The sequence below is a fragment of the Drosophila yakuba genome, chromosome 3R (genome assembly GCF_016746365.2).
Source record: "Drosophila yakuba strain Tai18E2 chromosome 3R, Prin_Dyak_Tai18E2_2.1, whole genome shotgun sequence".
Lineage (NCBI taxonomy): Eukaryota > Metazoa > Arthropoda > Insecta > Diptera > Drosophilidae > Drosophila > Drosophila yakuba.
Window position 1 is genome coordinate 18,479,978 of NC_052530.2, and position 13,842 is coordinate 18,493,819.

General features: G+C 44.5%; 2 protein-coding genes and 1 long non-coding RNA gene across 6 annotated transcripts in view; 1 reads left to right on the top strand and 2 right to left on the bottom strand.

The window, feature by feature from the left end:
* LOC6537377 (cadherin-87A) overlaps positions 1 to 13,842 on the top strand; it is a 56,702-nt gene that overhangs the window by 41,993 nt on the left and 867 nt on the right. For all 3 annotated transcript variants that reach the window (XM_015192817.3, XM_015192816.3, XM_002097897.4), the window contains exons 5-17: positions 6,000 to 6,062; positions 6,129 to 6,475; positions 6,544 to 6,689; positions 6,751 to 7,058; positions 7,119 to 8,182; positions 8,581 to 9,597; positions 9,658 to 9,708; positions 10,559 to 11,158; positions 11,225 to 11,823; positions 11,886 to 12,669; positions 12,729 to 13,004; positions 13,176 to 13,438; positions 13,497 to 13,839. In XM_015192817.3, coding sequence (XP_015048303.1) covers positions 6,008 to 6,062; positions 6,129 to 6,475; positions 6,544 to 6,689; positions 6,751 to 7,058; positions 7,119 to 8,182; positions 8,581 to 9,597; positions 9,658 to 9,708; positions 10,559 to 11,158; positions 11,225 to 11,823; positions 11,886 to 12,669; positions 12,729 to 13,004; positions 13,176 to 13,438; positions 13,497 to 13,839 — 5,853 coding nt within the window. In that variant the 5' untranslated portion in view covers positions 6,000 to 6,007. The remainder of the gene's footprint in view (positions 1 to 5,999; positions 6,063 to 6,128; positions 6,476 to 6,543; positions 6,690 to 6,750; positions 7,059 to 7,118; positions 8,183 to 8,580; positions 9,598 to 9,657; positions 9,709 to 10,558; positions 11,159 to 11,224; positions 11,824 to 11,885; positions 12,670 to 12,728; positions 13,005 to 13,175; positions 13,439 to 13,496; positions 13,840 to 13,842) is intronic.
* On the bottom strand, positions 4,964 to 8,641 carry LOC26535368. 2 transcript variants are annotated; one of them, XR_005561652.1, is made up of 3 exons: positions 8,564 to 8,641; positions 8,439 to 8,503; positions 4,964 to 5,531 (listed from the first exon to the last, which is right to left on the bottom strand). It is a non-coding gene; the product is annotated as an uncharacterized LOC26535368 (long non-coding RNA). The 2 variants fall into 2 exon arrangements; XR_001453994.2 differs by lacking the exon at positions 4,964 to 5,531 and having other exon boundaries at positions 8,320 to 8,503.
* Positions 9,622 to 10,534, bottom strand: LOC26534522. The gene is made up of 3 exons (XM_015192818.3): positions 10,194 to 10,534; positions 9,934 to 10,134; positions 9,622 to 9,874 (listed from the first exon to the last, which is right to left on the bottom strand). Exons 1-3 carry the CDS (start codon positions 10,436 to 10,438, stop codon positions 9,742 to 9,744), a joined length of 579 nt encoding a protein of 192 aa, XP_015048304.1. The 5' UTR covers positions 10,439 to 10,534; the 3' UTR covers positions 9,622 to 9,741.

Genomic DNA, 13,842 nt, shown 5'->3' on the forward strand with positions numbered 1-13,842 from the left:
AACCCAACTCCAAAAGCACAGAGCTCTCTCTCGACCCCCGAGCTGTACTCATTTGGCTTTAACATAAAACCAATTTAAACTTGGCCAAGTGGCCGGATGGGTTCTGCCGGGTGGAGGACTGTTTAAGGTTCCTCAATATGCAGACAGACAATAACAAACTACCGCGCCAAGCTTCTACTTTGGCTGGAAAACGAGAAAGAAAACCATTTTAATTTCATTTCAGAGCCGTAATTTTAAGTTCGACATACCACCTGTCCTTGCCGATGGAGTGCCGACTACGGGTGTGGGTGTGTGTGTTTGGTTGTGGGTGTGGGTGTCGAAGTAGACGTGGGCGTACTGCCACTTAATACTCGTGGGAAAAACAACAATGGTAATCCCGCCGAAAAGAAAAAAAGTACAAAAAATACAACACAACTGAGGCGGCAAGGCAAACAGCTAAAGAAGAAACTTGATAATAACTCGAACTCGAACTCGAACTCGCTTGCTTCCTGGCTTTGTTCCTTAAGACCCGAAGTTTTCATGGGCGGCAGCCACGCCCCCTCCTAGAAGGATGCGGATGTGGCACGTTTGCCCCCAATCCCCTTTCTCATCCCGTTTGCCTTTCATAATTGTGGGGGATTGTGGAAATTAAGCGACTCGCTCATAATAAAAACCAGCATCCTCGACGATAACGATTAAGGCAACAGATTTATAGACACACACGCGTGTTTTCATACAAGTGTGTTGGTTATGATATGAGAATGTGTGTGTATGTGAGTGTGTTTGCCCCAACAGGTGCCAGGACTCGTCGCGTTTTCCCTTCGTACATAGCCAAGGACCCACTTTCAATCCCCTTCTTAGTTAAGTGCAAGTGCAATTTAAATTCCAAATTTGTTAAACTGTCACAAGTGTTTTGAATACGAAATGAGGAAGTCGCGCCGCAGGACAGCACGTTCTATCACCGTAATATTTTGTTCAAGGTTCGATTTTCCTAGGGTTAAAATCGGAATACAATTATATTTATTTAGGTACCTTATGTAATCTAAAATCATCTTTTTAGATATTTAATAAATTTTGTACCTATAAAAATAATAAACAATTTATTATATTATGACGCTCTAGAAGGCAGACACATTTTTGAGGCATCGAGGCCTATATTTTCGAAACGTACCTTCCTCGGCTTATATGGATTGCGTTGGGCCGGGCTAGGCATAATTATACAGCGCAAATCTGTGAAACTGCGAGGGGGGAGCGATGAACGATGCGAGGTGGCACGAATCGTGAGTTGGTGGATGTGGGGGGCGTGGCAAGTCAGGTGAATGTGAAAATTGCTTAGTAAAAATAACAAAAACAAACCAGAAGACAGAGGAAACTTTGACTTTTGAGCATGGGGATGGTTCCTAAACAAACACGGACAGGACAACTTTGAGTTACGATGGAACACGCACGTAAATGTGTGAGTTTGTTTGCTTTGGTGTGTGTGTGTGTGAGTGTGTGTAAGTGTGTGTGTGAGTGAGTGAGTGTGCCATGCATGAGTAATAGTAATGATGTTGGCCCACTGAAGAAGTAGAGCAGCACCCCCTCCTCGGCCATCCGGCCAACGCCATCAGGCTTATGAATAAATTAAGAGGGTAAACCCCACCCAAAATGGGGACAGAAGGCGCAAATAAAAAAGAGCAATTTAAATGCGAACGAAAATTGTTGGGGCATCTCCAAGGAGCGGGGCGAATCCGAGGGGCTGAAAAGGTGAGATAGCGGCGGGCGGCAACTGAAGATAATGCCGTTTAAATAGAATCCCTGGCAAAGGTTTTTCGCCGGCGCCGCTTTGGGCCAAGTAAACTGCAAGACATAAAGAAAATGACGCCACTGACACGCGCGATGGCGATAGCGAGGGGAGGGTAGGGGAGGGGGTAGGGGTTGTCACCTTAGGGGAAACGAAAGACGGTTAGACGGTGAGGCGGCACTCGCACAGGTGATTTACATAGCATACTTAAGTGGAACACTTTGTGAGCACCACCACCCACCCTCCCGCATTTGGGATATCATCATCATCAGCCCCAACAAATGTCGCACACACAAAAATCAGCTGAGGAAAGAAAAAGATAGATGGCGAGCGATAGAGATGGGTATAAAGTGGAAGGGAGCTAGGCAACAGCCGACTGAAATCATAAAAAAAACATTTTATGAATAAAATGTATTACAAGCGACAGCATACGGAGTTTGACATTTTTATTATGCCAGCGAGGGCTGAAATCAGATAAAAAGAATAACGATGGCGAAGATGAAACATTGATGAGATACACTGTGCACCGAAGGTTTGAAATTGATAAAAATGGTATACAACATTTTAAGCAAAACTCGTAATATCTTTTTGAGTGACATAAACCCCTTTACGGTTTACTGAATTTAATAAAAAAAAGTTGATCTCTCGTTTTGCTTACTTATAAAAAACCTATTTGTTGAAATTTGGTAAACAAAATCTTTGGGTTTACACTTTATTTATATAAAGCCTTAGCAAAGACTTTAAAACCTTTATTTTAGTTCTCAACAAAATAACTCTGACCTAAAGTGTTCGGTTTGAGCAGAGCTGCGAGTAAAGCGTAAAAGTTACGGATCCCGGGAAGTCAAGTGTCAAGTTTGCCAGCCAGTCACAGTCGTAGTGGTATTGCTCGGATTAGCGGCGAAAACCGCGCCAGAGACGCGGACAAACAAGTTTTGAGCATTAGTCGTAATCGGATGAGGAGCAGAGGTCCTGGGTTGAACCGATGGGACACAGAGTCCCTTGAAGCGCACCTAATTCAATTATTATTGCCACTCCCAAAAAAAAAAACGAAAATATATGAGTCAGTCGAGGGAGGACGGGACAAAAGCCATGCTGGCTAAACAAAATGTATTTTAAATAAATATGATTTATTATGTTTGACATGACCGAAAAAATGGGAATGGATGGATGGGGGGGATGGGTCCCCCAACGGGGAAGGCAATCTGCTCGAAGGACTGCTACCGCACTGTGCCGTGTACTCAAAGTAAATTTTGGTTTAAGGTACACATGGCTTTTATGGTGCCACGGGAAGGTGATTGGGGCAAACGACCTGACCCCCGGGGGATGGATTGTGGCTGCCACCTCTCGAAAGGCTTGAATCATCAACAGGTTGGTCGGGGGATTGGGATTGGCGGACTGTAAATCCCCCTCGTTCCCAGTGTTCGGCTTTGGATTGACAAACGCGAAAGGGAAAATACGTAAATGCAATATAAATTTACTGTATGATTGATATTGGTTATGCTCCACCGAACGCGTGTCTATATACTTGTGTGGGTATGGAGCCATCCTTAATGGTTGTGATATAATATTGACACAGAGCACAACAGAGCTGACTGGAAAATATCCAAAAAAAATTTAATACCAGGAGATTGCCGGTTATTAGGGGGATGTGGGTTGGAATCTTTTGAGGTTATCGGAGCCAGAAAATTGAGGGAAATGATGAAAATCACAATGTACATAATCCAATCCCCAAAGACTTTAAGCCAGTGCAAGTGTTAGAAAGTATCTGACTTGTTTACTTCAACACATTTTCACACTCACTTGAAGCTTTAAATAGAATGCAGTGCCCAATGAACCAGATTCTGGAACCAAACCAATCCCCTTTGTGCCACAATTTTTACTTTTTTAAAGTTCGGTTTCACTTCAATTTCCCGCTAAGCAATGGGGTGTAAACTAAAGCTTTTAAAATAAACTATTAGGGTGTAAGTAAATGCATAAACTTGTTTAGGCTAAAGAATTTCTAAATGTAAAATATAGACATCCAGCTTGCATATTTAATTGTATTTTGAGCTTGAAAAGGCCATGGAATTTCTTCCAATTATTTTGCTCCGGAAAATGGTCCAAGCTTGTGCGCCACAAAATTTTGAAATTGAAAACACAAAATAAATGACATTTATGCAGCACTTTAAGGCTGTACTGTCTGAAATGCCATAGGAACAATCATTGGGTTCTGACACACCTGAAAACAATGGATATGGGCATCTATGCTCATAATCCCCAAAGATTAACGCACAATGGCTACGAGTCTATTTAGTTGGGGGGACATGTTTTAGTCGTCCATAAACTCACACAGGTTGCTTCCAATAAGCGGGACAAAGCTTACCCAAATACCCCGTCCAACTATTCAGGAAGAATATCGTTTGCAAAGCACATTTAAACCCAAAACTATATGACGTTGGGGCAGCAGTTTGCAAGGTGGGTAGGTAATGGTGTGTGCTTTTGTGCGATGACAACCAGTTGAATATGGAATCGAATTAATATTGAGCCGGCGCAGAGAGTATCGAGACTAGGACATGAAAAGCAAATAAATTAAAAATGTATAAGTAATTTTGGTGTTTAAATATTTACTCAAAGGGAATACCTATTTTAAGTGTATTTTCAAAGTGCAAAACAACAACTTCATATCTGATGCATAAGCTTATTCCTATCTGCTCACAGTTTATTCGCCATTAGAGCATTTTGAGTCTCTGCCAGAACTTTTGGCCTGCGGTGGGGATTTAGGGACGGATCGAGTTTCGTGACGGGGGAAAATAAGTTTAAGTTCAAGCTCGACAAACCCCAGCAAGCAGACCCGAAAACAATCCCGCTTAACCCTAAAATGTTTAGTTTATGGTCAGTTCTGGAAGACTGCAAAACGCTTGTAGGTGAATTTATGGACCCAACTCAGCCGAACATGCATACTTACTTTTTGGAGGTGTGCGTTTGTGCTTCTGCTCGTGCTCGTGCTGCCCATTTAGGCCCTTGGCCAGTGTTCCAAGCAAATAAACCCACACAAAACAAGGTCCAAACTGAAAATATTTAGTCGAGCTTTTATGCATAACTAATTGGCCCAGCCTGGTTTTGGTTCTCACTCCAGTCTGCCGCTACTCCTGCTTATGCACCTAAAAGCATTTGCGAAATTTCTATATACATATTTTATTAGTTCTATAAGTATTTATCATATTTATGATTGAATTTATAAGAAATCTTTAATTTTAGTTCATTTGTACTGGGTTATCCTGATTTCACACTTTGCATACATACAACTTATTTCCGACCTAAACAGTGTGCATAGTTATACTATTACGCTTTTTCTCCAAGTGTGCTCGTGTCCTTTCGCCTGTTTGTGTGGTCATCGCCCGGCTGGTCCGTCTGCTGGTGGCCAAATATGTGCGCCACTGGTCCACGAGCCTGCGATGCTGGTTCTCGGTTAGGTGGTGCGTGCCGGACAAACGGACGGACGCATCAGGAATGTTGGCGCCTTGGGCGATTCCCTGGCCGAAAACCCTGCTCCTCCTTTTCGACCAGCCCTTCAAGCCCCTCCAGCCCGCAGACAAAGTGCACAATTTGCCACAATGTTGCTTGTTGCCTCTTTTTGTTGCTGGTTGTCATCAACAACGTTATGTTGTTATACACATCATCATCAGTAGCTGACCCTCCCTGCCTCCTTTGCCTTCCCACGCACACCATCATTATCTTCATCATCCGCATCATGGTTGTCACGCTCTTACTGGCCCGTGTGCATTGTCAGCTAATTGAATTTTCAGCATGAAATGAAATTTAATTTATCTTTATTGTTTGTTTATGCCACCAAATGATGAGAAGAAAAACACGGCAAAGCCGAAAAAATCAAAAAACAATATTTAATATACAACACCCTAAAATATGATAACAGGATTTTAATGCGCTCTTTGCCAGCTCATATTTTGATGTAATTTCAAATGTTTTTTTTTAATTCTTCCCTTTAAATGACACCGCTTTTTAGCTCCCAATTAAATAACAATTGTAAGGTATGCTTAATGGTATTTACTTGTAAACCTACTTGTTCACCTGCAATTGTAAAGAAAATGTACCTTTTTTTTGGAGCATTCAAAACATCGATTTTTTTCTTGTTTTCTCTTTGTGTCGCAAATCTGTTTGTTTAAGCTTATTGCTTCCAATGTTTGCCGAGTATAAAATCAAACAAACACTTTACGTTTATTTTGTTTACTCTTTGCAGGCCCTAAAATGAAGCTCCTCTCGGGGCTGTTGATGATCTGTTTGGGTTTGACCCTCGCTAAAGGTTAGTACCACGAAATACACATAAAGAAAATTCCATAAATTTACAAATTTTTATGTTTCAAAACAGGAGAGACAAATCTACCACCCGTATTCACGCAGACCCTGAACAACATTATTCTTTACGAGAACGTGACTGTGGGTACGGTGGTTTTCCGTCTAGAAGCCTACGATCCCGAAGGCAGTCCGGTCACCTATGGAGCCATCGGTGCGGATCACTTTAGCGTGGATCCGGTTTCCGGAAACATAACGCTGATTAAACCACTGGACCGCGAAGAGAAAGATACCCTGAAGTTCTTGGTTTCAATAAGGGATCGCGTGGATCCCGAGGGAGAGTCGGAAAGGGATAATGTAGTCGAAGTGCCGATTACTTTTATTATTCTTGATCTGAACGACAATCCACCAGAATTTCAAAATGTTAGTACAATTGTTACCTTATAAGCTCTGTTTTGAATTATTATTATTATTGACTTATTAAAATGCAGACTCCCTATGAGGCCGATGTAAACGAGGATGCGGCGGTGGGAACAACCATATTTGATAAGATTACCGTCAAGGATCGCGATATAGTTGGCGAAAGTCTTGACTTGAAATGCTTGCCCCAACAGCAAAGTCCCGAAGCTTGCAAAAAGTGAGTAGTAGCTCTTGAAAAATCGAAAAAATACCAAACTAATCATTTTCATTCCCAACAGATTCCGTTTGCATATTATAAAACGAGATGCCACCATTCTAGAAGCAGCAGTTGTGCTGAATGATACCCTGAACTACAATCAGCGGATGGTTTACCACTTCCAAATCGAAGCCACCGATGGGCCGCACAAGACACAAACAACGTTTGAGGCGAGGGTCAAGGATGTCCAGGATAAACCGCCTGTATTTCAGGGCTCCCTCTCGACGGTTATTGATGAGGACAGTCCCATTAACACTTTGGTGCTTACTGTCCATGCTCGCGACGGTGATACGGGTGAACCAAGGAAGATTGTCTACGATCTCCGAACAAGTATGTTGGGTCAATATAACTTCGTTTCAACTTGTACTTAAATGTATATGTATTTTGCAGATCCAAATGATTACTTTCTGCTGGATGCTCAGACAGGAGAACTACGCACAGCTAAACCATTAGACCGCGAAGCTTTGGAGGATTCTACTGGTATTATCTCGTTAGTGATACGCGCTCGTGAGCTTGTGAATGGAGTGCCCAGCGATGATCCCCTGACCAGTGCTACGGCCAAGGCAACGGTGACCATTAGGGATGTAAACGATTCTCCTCCCGTCTTCAATCACAAGGAGTACTCCGTGTCCCTCTTGGAGAACACCCTACCTGGCACACCGCTCGCCCTGGACATGAGTGTCAGTGATGCTGATGTGGGCATCAACTCCAAGTTCGCTCTGCGCCTGGATGACGTTTCCGGCGTATTCGATGTGGAACCTAAGCTGGTCACCGGTTACTCGCAGGTCAATATTCGCGTTGCAAACGGCACTCTGGACTACGAGAATCCCAACCAGCGGAAGTTCATCGTTCTGGTGGTGGCCGAAGAGACAGACACCAATCCACGGCTATCCTCCACGGCAACGATTACCGTGACTGTTTTGGATGCCAACGACAATAAGCCAGTTTTCGAGCAGGAGAGCTACTCTGCAACCGTTTCGGAGGCGGCGCTACCGGGTCAGTACATCGCCACCATTACGGCACGGGATGTGGACTCCGGAAGTTATGGTGACTCGGGCATTCGGTACAGCTTATCCGGAACTGGTGCCGAACTTTTCCATGTGAATGAGCAGACTGGTGTTATAAGCCTAGCCAATTGCCATGGCAAAGGTGAGAGCAATAGACGCGAGAGACGTGATCTGAACGAGGATGAGCATGTCGAGGAAGGCGATGGCGACAGTCACCTGGAAATGCTCTCCATGGAGGCGGCTCCTCGAGAAATTGGCACAGAGCCCACCGTCCAGTACACGTTAATCACCCAGGCGCCAGAGGAGCAGGCATCGTCGGTTCCACTATCAGCTCCAGTTCCACACGCAGCTCCATCTGGAGTTCCCGCAGCGACTGCTAATGACGACAAGGCACCGCAGACGTGTCTGGACTACGAATCGGAGACCACGTACTTCTTGTCATACAAGGTGAGTGACTGTCTCAATCTTCGTGTGTGGGTGGCAAGGTTTTTTTATGTGCGTAAGCTGGTGAGGGGAATCATGTGGGATATGCCTCGCGTGGCAGATCCCTCCATAACATGTAGAATATAAATAACGAAAGAGGATTGAAATTCAGGTCTGTGTTTTGATACATTTGATACCTTTCTAACGCCTTGAGTCTAATTTAAACCAATGTTTCCGAATTTGTCATTTAGATATATAAGTAAACATTTTGGTTGTTTACCTTTTCAAAGTAACAATTCTTCAAAAAATCCTTGCAGTTCGTTGCACATCAATTATGTCGTTAAGCTAAATAAATTTAAAGCGTAAACAATTATTATATACATTATCTTATTGAGTGTTCCGTACTTTCATTAACTCTTTAGGCCACCGACGATAATGGGCGTGGCTCCGCATCTGTAGTGTCTCTACGGATTTCTGTAACTGATGCCAACGACTCCCCGCCAGTCTGTGAAAGTCCTCTGTACAGAGCGAGCGTAGATGAGGGAGCCGTGGTCTTTGATTCCCCGCTGATTGTCAAGGCAAGGGATGCGGACACCATGTCCAGAATTAGCTACAGAATCCGGGGCTCTGAGCAGGTTGAGAGCATTTTCGATATTGATCGTGAGACCGGCCAAATCATCATCAGGCCGAATGCCACACTAGACGTGACCAATTTGAATAGTGATCAGCTCATCTTCGCTGTGGAAGCCAACGATGGATTATTCACTGCTCACTGCGGGGTGAACATCACGGTTCGGGATGTGAATAACCACGTACCCAATTTTGAGCAGCAGAGCTACAGTGCCGTCGTCGAGGAGAACTCGGAGATCGGAACTAGCGTGGAGCGGGTGCATGCAACCGACTTGGATACGGGCAAGAATGCCGAACTGCGCTACCGCATACAACAGGGCAGCTTTGACGACTTTGGCATCGTTGAGAGCACCGGCGAGGTGTTCGTTTCCCGGAAATTGGACTTTGATCGACGCAACACCTATCAGCTGCAGATTCAGGCCTCCGATCTGGGAACACCCAGTCTTACGGGAACCGCCACCCTGACGATAAATGTTCAGAACAGTAACGATAAGGATCCGTACTTTGTGCCAGCTACACAGCATGCTGAGGTGCGAGCGGACGCTCCTCCCGGGCAATTGGTCTACACTTTAATCGCCTTGGATCCCGATGTTGCCAACCATAATGCGTTGGAGTTCGCCGGCACCGATGACATCACTGCAATCGATAAGGAAGGAAAGGAGTTGCCGCACTATGACCAGTTCAAGGAGTATTTTAAGATATCCAGAAACGGAAAGGTTTCGGTCAATAAGCAGTTGGATCGCAATTTGTTTGCTGTGATGAGGATTAACGTTCTGGTCACGGACAGTACAGCTCCCAATGTCCAGCAGGTGGAGAAGTTACATATAAAGCAATAAACTTACAATTATAATCGTTTTCTAATTTTGTAGGGTCGCGGTTTGCTGATCATTCAAATCATTGATGTCAACAAGAATCCACCGGTGAGTTCTATTTTAAAATAAATATATAATTAGTTAGGAAAAATCCAAGTTTTGGTTGGCCAATTCAATTTCATCTACACTGTCTGGACCTGGACCCAAGCTATGCGAATCCTCGTTGAAGGAAACCAGACTTGCTAAGTGATTGTGCTGGTCCGAATAAATATTCCTTAGACGAATATTAATGTTATCTAGCTATTTTCTTATATATATTATATATAGGCTTACAGAACGGAGATGCTACAGACAATCTTCACTCCCATCTTCATGAGGAAAAATATAAAAACAGCTGTACTTTCAGGATAGAGATAGCACAAGCTGCCGTAGCCCAACATGATCTCGTAGAGATTTAGGATTACATTGTCAATGGCCTGCACTATGATGGTAGGCGTGAGCATCTCAGCTTGCGAATTTGTTAGAATTGGGTATCTAAATGTATAAATATTTAAAATTGCTAAATGGAGCACCTGCGTTATAGATTCACTCACATGGCCACAATGTTAGCAGCCAATCCTACGAAGCATAGGCAAAAGCGAATCACTATGAGAACACTGATGAGGAATGTGAAGATCTCCCTTATCCAAATCTCCTCATTGGAGCCATCCACGCCAGCCTTAACATTTTTCAAGTCTGCATATAGGCGGTATACATTCAAATAGGTGGCACTGTGCAAAATTAAAAATACATTGATGAACAGAAGCTTAAGCTTAGGGGCGGATAGCTCATTGATCATTCTTCTGAAGAGGATTTGAACGGCATAGATAGAAAATTTACGTGAAGTTTGAGCTAATAATTTTGATTCTGTTCTCAAAGCCACAGATATTAACAAAATAACAAAAATATACATTTTCAGCGTTTTAATGCGCCTTGGAGTGTGGAGCAACCGCAAATCAAGCTGCAAATGGTGGAGGAGCAGCCTGTGGGCACCGTACTGACCACTCTACAGGCCACCGATGAGGACTCCAGCATTGGGGAGTTTAATATTACTGACAACGACTATTTTGCCATTAACCAGACCAGCGGAATGATCTACACCATTGCCCGACTTGATTACGAAGCCGTCAAGGAGGTCAAGTTCCAAGTGACCGTCAGTGACACGGGTGTGCCGGCTTTAACAGCCACCGCTGATGTGGTAGTGGACATTATTAACCTGAACGATAATGACCCAAAGTTCTCTCAAGCTGATTACTACTTTAACGTTACGGAAAACTCTCCCCGTGGCACGGTGGCGGGAAAAGTGGAGGCCCAAGATGGCGATGTGGGCGTCTTTGGGGAAATCACTTACACGCTAATCGGAGAAAATAACAAGTACTTTAGCATTGATGCCTATACGGGCAACGTAATGGTGGCCAATTCCACGATTCTCGATCGAGAGCAGATCAAGGAGCTCACGCTCTCCGTGGTGGCTCAGGATAAAGCTCCGGCTGCCGTCCAGAAATCGGCAACGGCAACGGTGAGTTTAAAAGTTTTCAACGATTTACTTTGTGCATAACCTTTGAATTTATTTTGTAACCGACAGATCCACATTAACATTTTGGATGTCAATGATAATGCTCCTGTTTTCACACGAGATGTATACAACTCTACGGTGGCGGAAAATGCCGCCCATCAGCCGCCTGCAGCATTGCTCCAAGTTCAGGCCATTGACCAGGACGACGGTCTATATGGGGATGTGCGCTATATAATTACAGCTGGCAACGAAATGGGTCTCTTCAAACTGGATGCGCAGTCGGGCATTGTGTATCCCGCACAAAGTTTGTCCGGGAAACATGGAGCCTACGAGCTAACCATTTCGGCACGCGACACCCAGGGATCGGGAACCATGGAAAGCACAACGAAAGCGATTATTACAGTACTAAGGGTTAACCGCCACAAGCCGGAGTTTGTTATACCCGCGCTATCCAATGCCACCATTGAGATACCCGGTGATATTGTCCAGCCCGATTACCTACTGCTCACCGTCAGGGCAATGGATAATGACACTGAGGAAAACGGAAAAATTAGTTACCACCTCCAGGTGAACAATAGGAACGAGCAGCAGACCGGGGAATTCAAGATCGATGAAGTGACAGGAGAATTGCGAGCCAAGACCCAGCTGAACCGTAAGAACCGCGCCAAGTAAGTATAAATTATAAGTATAACGTAAAGCTTTTATAATGTGTAACCTCCAAATCCATTAGCTACGATATAATACTGGTTGCCCGAGATGCAGGCAATCCTCCATTTGAATCCCTACGTCTCCTCAGTGTCAGCATTGTGGATGCCAACGAAAACCGACCGGAGTTTCCCGATGCCTCCAATCCCTACAAGGTGTCAATCAACGAAAATAGCGGTCGGGATGTGAAGATTGGACACATTCAAGCGGCCTCACGCAGCAAGCACAACCGGGATATATTCTACTACATGCTGTTGGGCAATGAGGACGGTGCGTTTTATGTGGACAAACTGACTGGCGATATTTACACGAACAAGAGCCTAGATCGCGAAGAAACGGATGTGTACACCTTATACATCCTAGCCAGCATAAAGGCGGATCTGCATATCTCCGAAGAGGAACGCGCCTCTTTCTCGATAAAGACCCTTAATCGGGATAACACAGTCGCAAAGGTTGCCATCACGGTGCTGGATGTGAACGACAATCCTCCCGTGTTTGAGAAGCCCACCTACTACGCCGGAGTAAATGCCAATGCCAAGATGGGCGCAGCTATTACGCTAGTCAATGCAACGGATGCAGATCAGGGCAAAAATGCCAAGATCGAGTTTATGATTGTCGCCTCGAATCTGTATAAATTTGGAGCTACAAAATCCACCGGCTCGATTGTTCCCAGTCCGTTTGCTATTTCGCAGGATGGGCGCATCTCAGCAAACACGATCATGGCTGAGTACAACCAGGATCGTTTTGAACTGGAGATCGTGGCCAGAGAATTGGAGCAACCCCAGCGCTCGGCCAGTACTAAAGTGAATGTAAGTAATATTATTATATTTATGCAACTATCCATTAAATTATTTTTTACCTCATGCAGATTTGGGTCTTTGATGGCACGCAGCTGGTACGTGTTATCTTGTCCCGTCCGCCGGAAGAGGTTTACCAGGAGCAGGAGGAGATTATTGCTGAGTTGCGCAATGCCACCCAGCATCGCATCATCGTCGATGAGATAAGATTCCACTTGGACTCCATTGGCCGCATACGTATGGACTGGTGTGACTTGTACTTCCATGCAGTGGATCCTCAGACCCATCAAATTGCACCAGTTGATGAGATTCTTAAAGATATCGACAGGAACTACGATTATCTTAAGGTAATTTCTTTAAACTTAATGTTCTTAATGTTATTATACCCGTTACTCGTAGAGTAAAAGGGTATAGTAGATTCGTTCTATTCGTCACTATGCTTAGTGACGGGTATCAGATAGTCGGGAGTCTCGACTATAGCATACTCTCTTATTTTAACTAACATTAATTTATTTTAGGACTACTATGCTGGCTTTGCCATAGAGAACGTTGTGCCCGCCTACATAGCAATTGTCCAAGATGAGTTTGATTTGGCAGTGGCTGGATTGGTGGCGCTGGTCATTGTTCTTTTCGTTGGCGTTATTAGTTTTATTGTTCTGTGCTGTTGCCTAAAGCATTGGAATCTATCTGTGCCCGTGGAGACTCGTCGCAAGGAGGCCCTGATTAAGAAACAGATTATAGAGGACCTTAACACTACGGAAAATCCGCTGTGGATAGAACAGTGAGACCTTATAAAAATTAATTTTGAATGGTTAGTGATTTTCTTTAATTTCTTCCAGAAAACTGAAACTATATGAGGAACAAGAACTGACAATGCAGGTTTTCTCGGAGCCCGATCACATCTCAAACTCTGAGGCACCGGGCCACCTGGACCATCGTAGCTCTCTTGAGCAGGTTCATCATGTGGGCCAGACGGTAGACAACACGTATGCCACCATTCAGCCGCGCAATAATCAAAATCGCCTTACTGGAGGCGGTGGCGCCGGCGGTGGGTCAATGCGCAGCGGGGGAGGTGCTAGCGCCGGTGGAGTGGGTGGGGCTGGTCTACTTCTAGCCCGCGTGGATCCGCACATGAATGAATTTGCGGACTATGCCACGTTGCGAAACAATAGAGCGCCATCGGTA